At 38.8% G+C, this 13980-nt stretch overlaps 1 protein-coding gene across 1 annotated transcript; it reads left to right on the top strand.

Annotated features, from left to right (window-relative positions):
- Positions 1–308: 308 nt before the first annotated feature.
- LOC120325622 (nuclear inhibitor of protein phosphatase 1-like) lies at positions 309–13157 on the top strand. Its single transcript, XM_078115466.1, has 10 exons — positions 309–539; positions 2873–2933; positions 3706–3859; positions 5710–5820; positions 7104–7192; positions 7772–7898; positions 8589–8653; positions 9222–9324; positions 10125–10240; positions 11112–13157. The coding sequence occupies exons 1-10, from the start codon at positions 472–474 to the stop codon at positions 11244–11246; spliced, it is 1029 nt and encodes a 342-aa protein (XP_077971592.1). The 5' UTR covers positions 309–471; the 3' UTR covers positions 11247–13157.
- The last annotated feature ends 823 nt before the right edge of the window (positions 13158–13980 follow it).

Below are 13980 nucleotides of genomic sequence, written 5' to 3'. Positions count from 1 at the left end.
AAAAATGTGTACTTATTTATTTGCTCGTAATTTGTGTACGATTGATTTTTAATGCTTGACTTCGAATCTCGCAAATATAAATATGTACTGTATGATCGAAATGGTCAGCGTACTCGGTTACAGTTTTTTATCAGCAAGTCTATGTATCTAGAACGAGTAAATATTACCATGCGCAACATGGATTTGAACCCACAAAAAAGGCCGTCGATGGCAATATCGTAATTTTATCAGTTCTTTCTTTCTCCACCATAATCATGAAATATTTTCCTAATCCTAACAGTAATCTTATGAAACTCAAACAAAATGGAATTTTCATTTCCCAATATATATTGACTCCATCCACCTCTATATTGTCTGCAAGTTCGGTTGTGTGTGCATGTTGATAGATATTTTGGATAGCTTTCGATTAGATTCTTGGAAAATGTTGCACGTTTGAGAGAGTGGTTTAGTTATTGAGGCTTGGATATTGAAATGACGGCAATTAAACCTTCCGGGAAATTTGCTAATCCAGCGAAAGTGGATTTTGAAGTTCCTTCTTGGTGAGTTTCCTTGTTTTTTACTTACTGACAGTATGACTTAAGATATCATGTTTCATATAGGATTTTGATATTCAGCCTGTTAGCAGGTTGGGGAGGAATGGAAATGGCTTATTGCTATGGCGAACCTTGAACTGTTGTCCAGTTATCAGTTCATGTCCAATATGCAGATATGGGTATAGGCGCGGCGGCGTGGCTCAACGGGCTAAGCGTTAGGAATACATTCGCCACCGCACCTCTAACTACTCTGCGTGGGTTCGCAGGTTCGAATCCCATGCAGGGATGGTTATGTGCGAGAGGATTGCTGGACTCCTCGCCGTCGTTGGGTGGTTCACGTAACCGCTGGCCAGACTGGATTCCATGGCAGATGCACGCCAGAAGGCGCTAGCGCTCCACAAAAATGCACGCGAGCGAATTCATTTTTGTTCACCGAAAATTTGCAATTGCTCATTGATGTAAATCGGTTTAAATAGTTTGTACATCAATTATCTAGTAATATAAAGATGCCAAAAAATTATAACTTCACAATTGTCGACTAATACTAGATTGCAAGTTTGGCCTGATCGAAAAATGCGAAGCAAAAAACACCATATCGTGTTGAATGACAGGAATCCAGTGAGAAAGATCGCCCCCTCACCGACGCTGGCCAGTTATGGCTTTGATTCAGCGTATTTTTCAAACAATAATTTTACACGGATGTACTGAACAGTACCGGTAACCCAGTCTGGATTTCATGGCCTTTTTGAACGAGAAATCGGGCGTGCAATCAGAAATTCCCGCGTGCAAATAAGAATTCCTGGCGTGCAATTATAGCTCAGGACGTGCAAAACAACTGCGCTCGCGTGCAACTGACTTTGACATCAGATACCTCTCAATACATCCGCGTAAAATTACCGGTATCGGAAAAAAATACGTTGAATCAGAGAAAAAAATGGACGTTTGACCTTTGACCCCAAATATTATTTTCATACTTTGTCACTAATTTTGGGAGTGTTTGAGCAACTTTAGATACCGGTACTGTTCAGTACATTCGTGTAAAATTATTGTATGAAAAATACGCTGAATCAGAGCCGTACTTGGCCATTGGTGCGGAGGCGATCTTTTCGTCCATATCTATTCTCACGGGATTCCTATCATTCAACACGATATGGACCTTTCCCCCGAGCATCGACTTCCTTGTTTACTTCGTGACATTGGCCAATCAGCAAGATGCAAAAAAGGACGTAACAACGAGAGGAATTTTTCGCGGGTCAAAGGTCGGGGAAAGGTCCATGGTCTTTTTTGCTTCGCAATATTTCGATCAGACCAAATCTTGCAAGCTGGTATTTGTCGACAATTGTGGAGTTATAATATTTTGGCATCTTTATATTACTGGATTATTGATTTTAAAACCATTTAAACCGATTTACATTAGTGAGCAATTGCAAATTTTCGGCGTGCAAAATTGATTTCGCTCGCGTGCATTTTTGCGGAGCGCTAGCGCCCTCGGGCGTGCACCTGCCATGGAATCCAGTCTGGCCGGTAACCAAAGTCGCACAACCACTCTCAAAATTAGCAACAAACTGTAGAAATAATGTTTGGGGGTCAAAGGTCAAACGTCCATTTTTGCTATGATTCAACATATTTTTTATCCATTTTTATTCCGGTAATTTTACGCGGATGTATTGAGAGGTATCCTAGATCGAAGTCAGTTTCACGCGGGCGCAGTTGTTTTGCACGCCGTGAGCTATAATTGCACGCCAGAAATACTTATTTGCACGCGGGAATTTCTGATTGCACGCCCGATTTCTCGTTCAAAAAGGCCATGAAATCCAGACTGGACCGCTGGTCGGTTACGGCTTCCTCCACCACCAAGTCCATGCTTCCGAAAACAAACAATACAGTAAATCTAATCCCATACCCGACTTGGAATGGTAACCGGACGAGAGGCCGTGGTTCGCCATATGAATAAGCCGTCTTATCGGCTTTCCTCTCCTCCGGGATAAATATGTAAATCCTATCCTATCCTTCACCCGTTACCCACATTTGTTTCAGATGCATGGACTTGATGGGCATATGGTTGAGAAAGCTGTAACCAACCAGCGGTACAGTACCGGTACCATAACATATGTGCGGCTCCGAAGAGTCCATCAAATCCTGTTATAATTGTAACTTTCATAATTATGTTATAATCCGAACTTATGTAGTCCAGTCAGTCGTGTAATAATATTTAGCACAATGCGCTGACTGTCAAGCCAAATACAAAAATAAGCTTTCAACTAGCAGTACAGCAGTAGGAAGTATACTGTACTATCAAACTATAGATTGCTATAGTTATTCTATGTTATTATGTTCAGGGCAGGAAAAGCACCTACTGGAACACATCTGAATGTCATGAAAGGAGAGAAGTTGGTTGAGGTGTGTTTGCCTGAGATTTTATTTTCAACAACTTATTGCCGAGGCGCATCATTTGAAGTGTTGAACTCCACTGTGCAGGACTCATGTATTTTACTGATGGAGATAAAATTCAATAACTTATCATACAGTATACCACACTATTTAAATTCCAAGAATTTCCCTCCATTTTGCTCTATAAAACGAACACTCTATGTGTCTCACAAACGAGGGGTGTCTGGGACCATGTCAGATGCGTCATATCACACTATGCTCGTCTCAATAATAATCTAAGTTAATTGCGGCCATCATATGACCATTTTTTGCTAAAAACTCTCGAATGCTACGGTAAAAAAATTTTCCTTTGGTAAATCGGAGTAGTTTTTCCCAAGGAATTCAATGATGACGTTACTGTATTGCGTTTTTTTGTAGTATTTTGCGCAACTTCATTATACTGTATTCTTACCGATATTGAGGGACAACAATGTCCAGACGTCTCCCAAAGGAGGGGTGTCTGATCATCTGTAAAATGGGTTTCTCTGAAACGGGAGAATGTCACCCGATTTGTATAGTGTGCCGTACTGTTACGGCAAAATTATGAAACTTGTGGAAGATTGCAACAGCCAGTTTTTCAATGATTATATATATATATTTCTATTTTCCCTAATCTTCTTTTCTATATCAAATTTCCTATTTCGAAATTTTTGACCTATTTGGTAAAAAGTGCAATGTTCCTCATCTTGCCCAATTGATAAAATTTGAAACAGTTGTTTAAATTTTATTTTTATATTTGCAGAAACTCATCATTGACGAGAAAAAATGTTACGTTTTCGGGCGAAACTCTGACTCATGTGATTTCATCACTGAACATTCATCCTGTTCCAGAGTTCATGCTGTCCTTGTTTATCACAAACATCTGAAGAGAATGTTCATTATTGACTTAGGAAGCAGTAAGTTCATAGAAAATAGGAAGAATTTTTTTAGGTATTTTTTTTCTTTCGTTCTAAACCAGTGGTTCCCAAGGTTGATTGATCGGAGGCCGAAATTAGACGCGGAAAAATATTTGTGGGCTTGGAGAGGGGAAGCGCCCACTAGGGGCAGATACCGGTACTGATACGTATGATTGTGATGCCGGTCTAATTGAATTGTTACGAATATACACGTGCTTAAACTGTGATAATTATGTAACAATTGGCCGTATCTGGAACGCAAAAAGATAAAAACACGAAGTGTTAAAGTGTTTTATTCAAGTTGGCCGGCCATATTGTACTGTTACGCTGGCAGTAATTGGTCCGCAGCCCACAGTATGGGAACCACTGTTCTAAACAATCCCTTGTAAACCCAGCCATTGAAATGTAAGGTGCTATTAGCATTTAGAAATATAGAGAATCATCATACCCTGGGTATTGTCTGTAGTGTTTATTTATAAAGCACAAATGAAGCAAGCCCGCAAATTATACAAGACAAGTTAACATGACCAGGGGCCCCATTCACAAAGCTTCGTTACCGCTTAACGTGTTAGTTAAGCACCGACTTTCTCGTGAAAAGCAAAAATGGTATTCACAGAGCTTCGTAAATATTCGAGAGAAATTATTCGAGAGAGTTTTTTTGGCGCCAAATGAGACGTCTCGTAAAGTGCCTTCTTCTCACATTTTATCGAGAATCGGTATTCACGAAAGTTCTTTAACCACTGAAGAGCTCGCTAGCTAACGAGAACAATCTTCGCCTCGTTAACAGTTCGGATTGCTCTCAGCAGTGATTAAAATAGGCTCGTTGGGACGTTAGCATACTTTGTAAAAATTGGCATAGTATCAAGGGGCCTTACTCAGGTAAGCGTGTATGTAGTCTAGTGCCGTTAACTTAGCTGTGGAATATCTGCCGCATTTACAGATTAAACTAGGGTTGAGATTCAGAGATTGTTCAGTTGTTGAAGTCATTGTTTTTTGTTTATTCTAGCACTGGTCTACAGTATTATGAACACAGATTCAAAAATGGCTACCTATATTGAAGCTTGCAGAAGAAAAGTCCAACAATCTCTCCATGTCGTATCCGAAAGAAAAAAATTAGCTAGATGCAAATGAAAGGACCTTAATAGAGGACTATAACCTCAATGAAAAATTAAAAATATGGAATCTTAACAAGCTTTGGCAACTCACTGATTTTATTGTCTGTTACACAAATAGTTCACAATATGTAATTTGTTTTGTGGCAATAAATCTCTCTCTGTGTAACTTCAGCATTTATTCCATGTAGCCTATCCGTCAGTCTATAGATTACGCCACTGCTATATGAACAAAATTTCAAAACGCAGGCTGCAAAGGTGAAGCAGAGAAAGCCGATAGGTTACCGCGAAGGCGAAAGACGCTCGACCGTAAGCGGCGACAACTGATACGGCTGAGTGATCAGTCAGTGCATTTTGTTCAACTGCGACCGTGCGTAAGATTTCGAGAGAATGCTAGTGACCGTGCGTCAAGTGCTTACGAGGTCTTTGGTGAATCGCATTTAACGAGATTCCGCTATCACGATTCTGAGAGACACAGTTACGAGATCGTAAACCCGGCTTTTTACGAAGTTTAGCGAATGGCGCCCCAGACCTATTACTCAAATGTCCTTAAAGAATGAGAATTTTGAGAAATATGCCTGAAAAATTTCTTTTTTGAAACTAATTGGCCATAATAATTTTCAATTTTCAGTACTTTTGAGTTAAACGAAGTCAGCAGTAGACTGATACAAATGATGATCAAATTATCATTCTTTTATTCTCCTTTTCCACATATTTGATCATTTCTCTCCTGTTTAGCCCACGGATCCATGATAGGAAGAATTCGTCTTGAAGGTCGGAAACCAACTCCTGTACCTTTTGACAGCACAATACATTTCGGAGCTTCAACAAGGCATTATGTTTTGAAAGGTATTTGATATACAGGTGGTTGCTAGAGAAACAGAAAATTTGTAAAACAGCTTGCTATTTTTACAAAGAATAACATTTACAAATTTTTTTTAATAAAGGCGTGTAAAGACCGACATTGTTTAGCAATTTTGAAGGTTAACTTGTAGCGTTGTAGGATATCATTCCAAGCTTGTTTTCAAATCATCATTTGTAAGAATAAACAGCTGTTTGACAAATTTACTGTTTTTCCAGCGACCACACTGTATATTCTTCTGTGATAATTTGATAACAATACGTAGCCATGGACTACACAAAGACTGCCAACTCTGGCATCCAGTGGTCTGTTGCCCTTTAACTTTTTCCTGAAAGAATTCTTTTTAATTCTGTGTGATTATGAGAGACCTTACTTTGAGTGAATTCTCATGAAGTTTTAGTATCTCTTGGCAATTCAGTGTTGGCGTAACTTTACTCAAAGATGAGTTTCGTTTAATTGCCTGTGAGTGAGTGCATGTAATGCACAGGCATATTTCAGTCAGGTTGCTCTGAGATGAATCTCCTTGACTTCTGAGGGAGTGCCTGTAACTTTGCTCAGGGATGAATCTCTTTTTTAATTCTGAGTGAGTATACGTAACTTTGCTCAGAGATGAGTCTGCTTTACTTCTGAGTGCCCGTAACTTTGCTCAGAGATGAGTCTCTTTGACTTCTGAGGGAGTGCATGTAACTTTGCTCAGGGATGAATCTCTTTTTTAATTCTGAGTGAGTATACGTAACTTTACTCAGAGATGAGTCTCATTTAATTGCCTGTGAGTGAGTGCATGTAATGCACAGGCATATTTCAGTCTAGTTGCTCTGAGATGAATCTCCTTGACTTCTGAGGGAGTATTGTAACTTTGCTCAGGGATGAGTCTTCTTCACCTCTGAGTGAGTGCCCGTAACATTTCTCAGAGATGAGTCTCTTCTACTCATGAGTGAGTACCCGTAACTTTTCTCAGAGATGAGTCTCTTCTAATTATGAGTGAGTGCATGTAAAGCACCATCATGATTTCAGTAGCTCTAGGCAATTCAGTCTCGCTGTAACTCGTTTAATTACCTCGTTTAATTACATGTATTATGTAATTACGTACTCGTGCATTTTTCAAGTTATCCTTGCCTCCTAGTTATCCCTGCATTTTGTTTACTTTTTGTGTTGTTTATCTCAGAGAACCAATAATGAGTGATTGCTCGACTTCTGAGTGATTCTAAGCATTGTTGCTTTCAGTTTAGCAAGTTTCTAATATTCTGAATTGCCATCGAAATCTTTTTAGAACGTCCTCCTGCTGTTGTTGCGAAGGAAGAAGCAAAAATGGAAGAGGAATTGAAGTTTGGACTTCCTTTCGAAGAAGATGAACTAGATGTGAGAGTTTGAGTTTATTTTTTGAGTGAAAAATATTGGTGAATTGTGCGGAATACTTTTGTCATTACTTCTGATTACCTTGCTTGAGTTCAAATTCTGTTGGTGTTAATTATGTGGAGATCGCCACTTTCCGTTCACGAAACCGTTTGTCAATCATGTCAATATACCTGCCATCTTTTCTCTGATTGCTCTGCATGATTTTGCCAGTCCTGTCGAAGATAATTATGTACGAGACGATTGCTGGACTCCTCACCATTGTAGGACGGTTCACGTTACTGCTTGTCGGTTATGACTTTCCATGCCATGAAGTCTATGTATCTGAAACAACTGGTCAACTGTTAACATACTTGACATGGACTGGTAACTGGACACGAAGAGGCGGTTCTCATATGGTTATGTCATCTTATCGGCTCTTAGGAATAAATATGAAATCCTTATCCTATCCTAAACCCCATACCCACCACCTGACTCAGTTATATAATAAATTGACGGAGAAATTCTGGTCCTTGTAAGTGTTTATAGTTCATACAGAGTCTTTTTTTAGAGTGACCCATATATTCTTAAAATCTATATTTTCAGAATCTGACGGAATACAATACAGCACATAACAAGAGAGTCACAACGTTACCGGTGGACGAACCGGTCAAATTAAAACGGAAAAGGAAATCAATCTCTTTCAATGATGAAGAAATAATTATCAATCCAGGTTGGTACAGATATTTTTCACCTTTGACCCTGAACAAGCATCTACAGCTGAAATGGACAAACTATGGCCTGCAGGCCAAATCCGGTTCATTGGATGATTCAATCTGGCCCGCCCGATGCTGCCATAAATTTCTGCTTCTAACCAATTCTTTATTCACTATAAAGTTGTTGTTATTAAAATTTGTAAGGTGCAATAGGCTTGCTAGATTATGATCGAAGTCTGTGTAAAATGTATTTTAGGTTGCGACTGACTTTCATGTAATGGGGACATTAACTGCTGTCTTGAATATCAATTGAATATCAGAATTTAGAACTCAAACATAAAGTCATCAAAACTAGTAAAGCCAACTGTGAGACAGTGTGAATCCCAGTGCCATCACACCCACGATTAACCCTTGCGTGGACTTGCAAGTTAAATTTCATGGGGTTTAATTATGTGGTCAGTTATGGGTTAAGGGTCGTGGTTCGTCATTGATTAAACCGCTTTATCGTTTTTCCTTTCTCCAGATAATTTTGAAATTTCAAATTCAGGTAATAATAAGGCCTGGAAGTCACACAATAAATACTTTCCCAAACATTTCAAACTCACGACTCATATACTTTCTGTAACTTTTGCTCTGAACACGGCTGTGTGCACGCGGCCAAACTATCATTCCATATGATACTCCTAATTGACTATTCTATTTCACAGAGGACGTAGACCCAAATGTTGGTCGATTCAGAAACATGGTCTCAGTACAAGTCATACCATCTAAGGTAAAGTCATTCTATTCTTTTGTTATACAGTGTTTTCTCACATCGAAAAAGGCTCTGGAGCATTCTCGGATACGTAAAAAGTTATCCAGTATTGCCTACTGCAATGCATTGCCTTATGCCAGGGGTTTGTTTTGTCTGTGGGCATATTTGACCAACGACATCTACCTGGGATACACAAAAAAATGAACTGATTAGAAACCTAAATACATTAGCAACAACCAGAGCGCTCTGGGAAAGGCAAGGGAAAAGAATGTGGCTATCGCTTGGCCTTACAGTATTAAAGGCACTGGGCAAAACGATGAAAGATTTACGCAGCTGAACTGTCTGATTAGGATTTTATGCTTGATGGGAAAATGGGCCACACTGAATGGCTTGGTGGGCCTGGTCGTGACCCTCGGCCGGCGGTTGCACACTTGTGCACTACTGTTGGTGCGAGGTTCAACCTGAGATTTTCGGTACGTCAAAACGTGGTAGCTCCTTACATTAGGTCTTGTTTAAAGCTGAACAACATCTTACAGAATTTCTTAATTCGTGTATAAAAAGTTTCTTCACATCTTATTTATTCCAGAAATTTCGAGGAGAGGGGTCAGGATTGATCCCAAACACATCAGAAATCAACAAAAGAGTCCAAGAGTTTTATAATCAAGGTCTATATGAATCATTAGACTCTGGTGAGATTTTCAGTTGAATGAAATAACTAAATTAAAAATTGTTCATTATGATGAAGTACTGCATATGCTTATCACATTGCAGCGGTCATCAATATATGGGGATAATTATGTCCGTGAAAATTGCTGGACTCGCCGCCGCCATAGGGTGGACCACGAAACCGATAGTGGACTGGTAACCGGACGAGAGCCGTGGTTCGCCATATGACAAAGCTGTTTTATCGGCTTTTCTTTCCCCCGGAATGTATATGTAAATCCTATCCTTTTAAAGTATATCAAGGAGGAAAGGGAAATTATTTATGGCATAAGAAACCTAAGGAGGTTTATTTCCAATGGTGAACCACGGCTACATGGCTAGCTTTTACCACACTGGACTGCCAATTAAAAGAGAGGCTGTTTATATATAACACGTCATGTGATGCTTGATTGTGAAATTCAGATCATTGCATTTAAGGTTCCCGAATCCCATGCGGGGATGATCATGTTCGAGAGGATTGCTGGACTCCTTTCCGCCGTAGGGTGGTTCAGGTAACCGCTGTTTGGTTACGGCTTCCTCCACAATCAAGTCCATGCTTCCGAAAACAAATAAGTAACTAATGCCATACCCGACATGGAATGGTAACCGGACGAGAGGCCGTGGTTCGCCATATGATTAAGCCGCCTTATCGGCTTTCCTCTCAGTGAACTAGATGAAAAATCCTATCTGTGTTCGATACTTATTTCAAGGTTTTGCCACTGGACTTCTTGAATTTTCTGTATTAGTTTTAAACCATTACTTACAATCCTATTATAATGTCACACAGATGAAAAATCAGCTGTTAAACCTGCTACTGTGACATCACCATCAGCTTCGTCAGGCATGGCTGGTTTTTCACTTCCTTTACCAAACCCTGCTCCGGATATAGAAATGGAACCAGAGGTATGCAATATTTTTTGAAATTTTAAAATTTATTTTTTAAAGTCAGAGGTATAGCCAGGAGTACTCAAAGGGTGGTTCTGAGATTTCTAATTGCCAAGTTAGATTGTAACAGCTAGATGCCAGAAAACGTCGGTTTTTAAGCCTTGATGCGTTTCAAGCTGAGAAAAAATTGCTATTTATGATACAGAAAAATCTTTTTTTCACATTTCAAGAAAGAGGGCGTCCGACCCTCAACTCCCTCCTCGCTGGCTATACCCTTGATTGAAGTTGAATATTCAATTTTTCTAACTGTATTGTCCTAAAATTACTTAAGTCTTTTCAATTGCTGCATATTGATATTTCCGACGCAATCAGGGGCTTCGAGGGAATGGAGTGTCGCTCTGCTTAATAACCAAATTTGGTTTCTCGCGACTCCCCTCACCCTGAAATGCCTTTTAATTATTTATTGCATTCTGTACATAAAGTGTGCTTTCAGTATGGGGAGAAAATAAACTACTGTTTACTGGACGGTTTTCAACTCTTCCATAAGTATTTACACTATTTTTAGATTTGTCTCACAAATCCACAAGCGTTTACAGAAGGAAAAGCCCTAATTTAGTACTTTTATAACATTAATAATTGGTCCCTGTAAGCTGTAACTCTCCTTTGGGTACCTTTATCCATTTGCAGGGAAAATTCAGTCTATTTTATGCTTCTTTGCTTTTTATTAGGGTGTACAACGCAAGGTAAAAAAAATAGGTCTGAATTCAGCAATATAATTATCCTCCCAGGGATTTTAACCCACAGAGGTTTACCAGTGGTGTGATGTCAATCCTGTTCCCAGCGCAATAATAAATACTGAACAAAATCTATTCATTCTTTTATTATTCAGGTTAAGATACAGACTGCCCTTAAGGTGGCGCCAGCTGTTCGCATGCGGGCCGAACAAGATGAAACTCGACCCAGGAAGAAATATATTAAAGAGGCGTGGCCTGGAAGAAAACCAACCCCTGCATTGCTTGTCTGATTGGTCAATTCAATATCAGATGACCACTGCTTTGAATCCCATTGGTGGAATCGGATTCTGATTAACAGAGAGACTGCCCGCTGTGAATTACATACTGGGCTTCAGCATGTTCAGATATGCTATCAACATACAACTTTTGCAGAGCTTTGGAATTAAGAATCATGGCTTGATTTGAGCAAATTTAATAATGTTAAAACAGTTATTCGCTTTTTATTCTGAATATTTTTCTGAAGTTTTTTAACCTTAACCATTTAGTCGGCCTTGATTACAGTTTTTTAATCAAGGTCGGTGGTTCTCAACCTTTTTTCTCGTGGTTCTCGTGGCTCATTTGAATTTTTATTGTGATGGATTAGAAAAAATCATAATCTTTCTGCGAAAATGGACGCTTTTAGTTTAATAATTGAAATGAAAATTACCATTCAGTAGCAGAAAACAGCATCATCAATCATTGGTACTACAATCAAAATTAAGGATAGTGATACAAATAAACTAACAGTTTGGGTTACGTGAAACTAACTACCTTTCCTTGCTCTATGCCTTTGCGCAGATGGATTCGTATGCGTATTGCGCAAGGATGCTATAGCAAGAGGGAAAAAAAATCTTCAATTCAAGAGCTGCTGCACACTTACACAAATATATTTCTGTAACGTTTCGTCTGTCCGGGATCTGACTTCTTCAGACAAGCATTGTAAAGCGTTGTAAAATGCTTACATTACAGAAATATATTTGTGTAAGTGTGCAGCAATACCAAAAAAAAAACTAGCACTTTTCAGTAGTACTGTGGCCCACCACAAAATTTTCCATGGCCCAGCAGTGGGTTCGTGGCCCTCTGGTTGAGAACCAGTGATCTAGGTGCTTGATTATTTGCAAACTTTAACTCTTGTATATTTTCAAAAATGAAATTATTTGGTTAGAGTGAAATTAATCAATTTTCAATGGAAAGAGGAAATATTAAAAAATCAGACAGTATGGATATCCTCTATAACCAGGGCTTATCATGTTTGTTAACATTTCCATTCCTCCCCCCCCCCCCCCCATTCAAAAAAAAAAATCAAACTTTCTGATTACTTCTATGAACTTAAGAACACTTCGGTTTGTCAGGATTAACACAAAAGTTATATTCTCTCTGAAATATGTTTCAAATGAGTAAAGGGTCACCCTTTAGACTCTACTTTCGGCTGAGAAAAGTTGGATACTGGCCAATTGTTCAGCTTTGAATTACTGGGTCAATTTTACTGGCAGTTAATTGAGTATAAGTCCGAGCCATTCCTTTAGATCAGTGTCCTTCAAACTTTTTTTATTCAACCCACTTGGCACGACCAAATTTTTTTGCGTCCCCAGGCACTAAAGTAAGTAAAATTCAATAACACAGAAAATGTGAAAAAAAATTAAAAAAACTGACATTACATTTAATGGACCGATGTGCTTGCATATTTTCACAAAAAGTGGTCGAATCTTAGCTCTGTTTTGGTAATGGTGGGTATTAGTACCGGCCAATCATTGAAATTTGAACGATATTTTGTTTTAACAAAGTACTTTGAATTTTCAATAAATGGTGACTAGCTTTCTTTGAAACTTCTGAGGGAACTCCAATACCCATGAGAGCCAGATCGCAGCTAATGAAAAGTCTGTAACATGATACTTCTTACCCGAGAATTAAGTTAGTATGAACAAATAAGCTTTAACTTTCTGAATCCCATAATATGATTTGCATCAAGAAAAGGCAAAATTCACAAATTCAATGCTTACCTCCCACTTTTCATATATTTTACTGTTTCGGCATTTGTGCATTCCGATCTGAAGAAAATAAAAACTGCTGTCTAGTAATAAAACTTCGATAAATGTAATGGAAGTCTTAAACCAATTTGTTGATTTCTGAATATTTAGTAATAAAACTTTTAAGAAATGGTATTGTGATGTGTCATTATCTATATAGGTGGTGTAGTTGAGCAAAGCTTGGAAGAGGATAAGTATAGTTTTCAACAGTGAAAGTCGATTTTTAACAAACCAAAAAAATGCTCTATGGTTGGCAGATCATTCTGTGTGACATGAGCTGCGCTGGCCATCACACATTACTTTTTAATCAAGCCCGTCCCCATCCTGGGAAAAATATGAGAAGTCTATCCCTTTTTTTGGGGTTAGTTTAAAGACTGAGTTATTACTCAACCCCAAAGAAGGGCCCCTATTTCGCAATGTTTTAATTTGATGCTTCCGAACAGAAATAATTAATCCCATCGACTGGTAACCGGGAGAGAGGCTATGGTTCGCCATATGATCAAGTGCTTTTATCTACTTTTCTCTTCCCGGGACAATTATGTAAATGGTCCTCCCGAAGTATGCGAACCAAGATGGCGGACATCGGAACGTAACAGGTTGGGGTTAGGCGATAATTTTTTTCCAATTTTCCTTATTTTAGTCCTATTATCAGTTCGAAGACTAGCCAAGAGCATCCCGTAGTATTTATACCTAAAATTATGGCCTAACCTAGTACACATATTACATTCCGATGTCCACCATCTAGGTTCGCATACTTCGGGAGCCCCATGTAAATCCTATCCTAAGGTGCTATGACCAACAAAATATTGTGAAGAATTATGTGTTAGTAAATACCAATTGACGCCAGACTCAAAGGCAATGTCAAAACAATCACGAAAAACAGCAACAGTTATATTATACAAAAAGGTCATGGCTCGCCATCGAGAGATGTTGAATTGGATGGGATTTTCATATTATT

Source organism: Styela clava, chromosome 8 (genome assembly GCF_964204865.1).
Source record: "Styela clava chromosome 8, kaStyClav1.hap1.2, whole genome shotgun sequence".
In the NCBI taxonomy this organism is placed as follows: domain Eukaryota; kingdom Metazoa; phylum Chordata; class Ascidiacea; order Stolidobranchia; family Styelidae; genus Styela; species Styela clava.
This window is presented reverse-complemented; position numbering and strand designations above follow the sequence as displayed.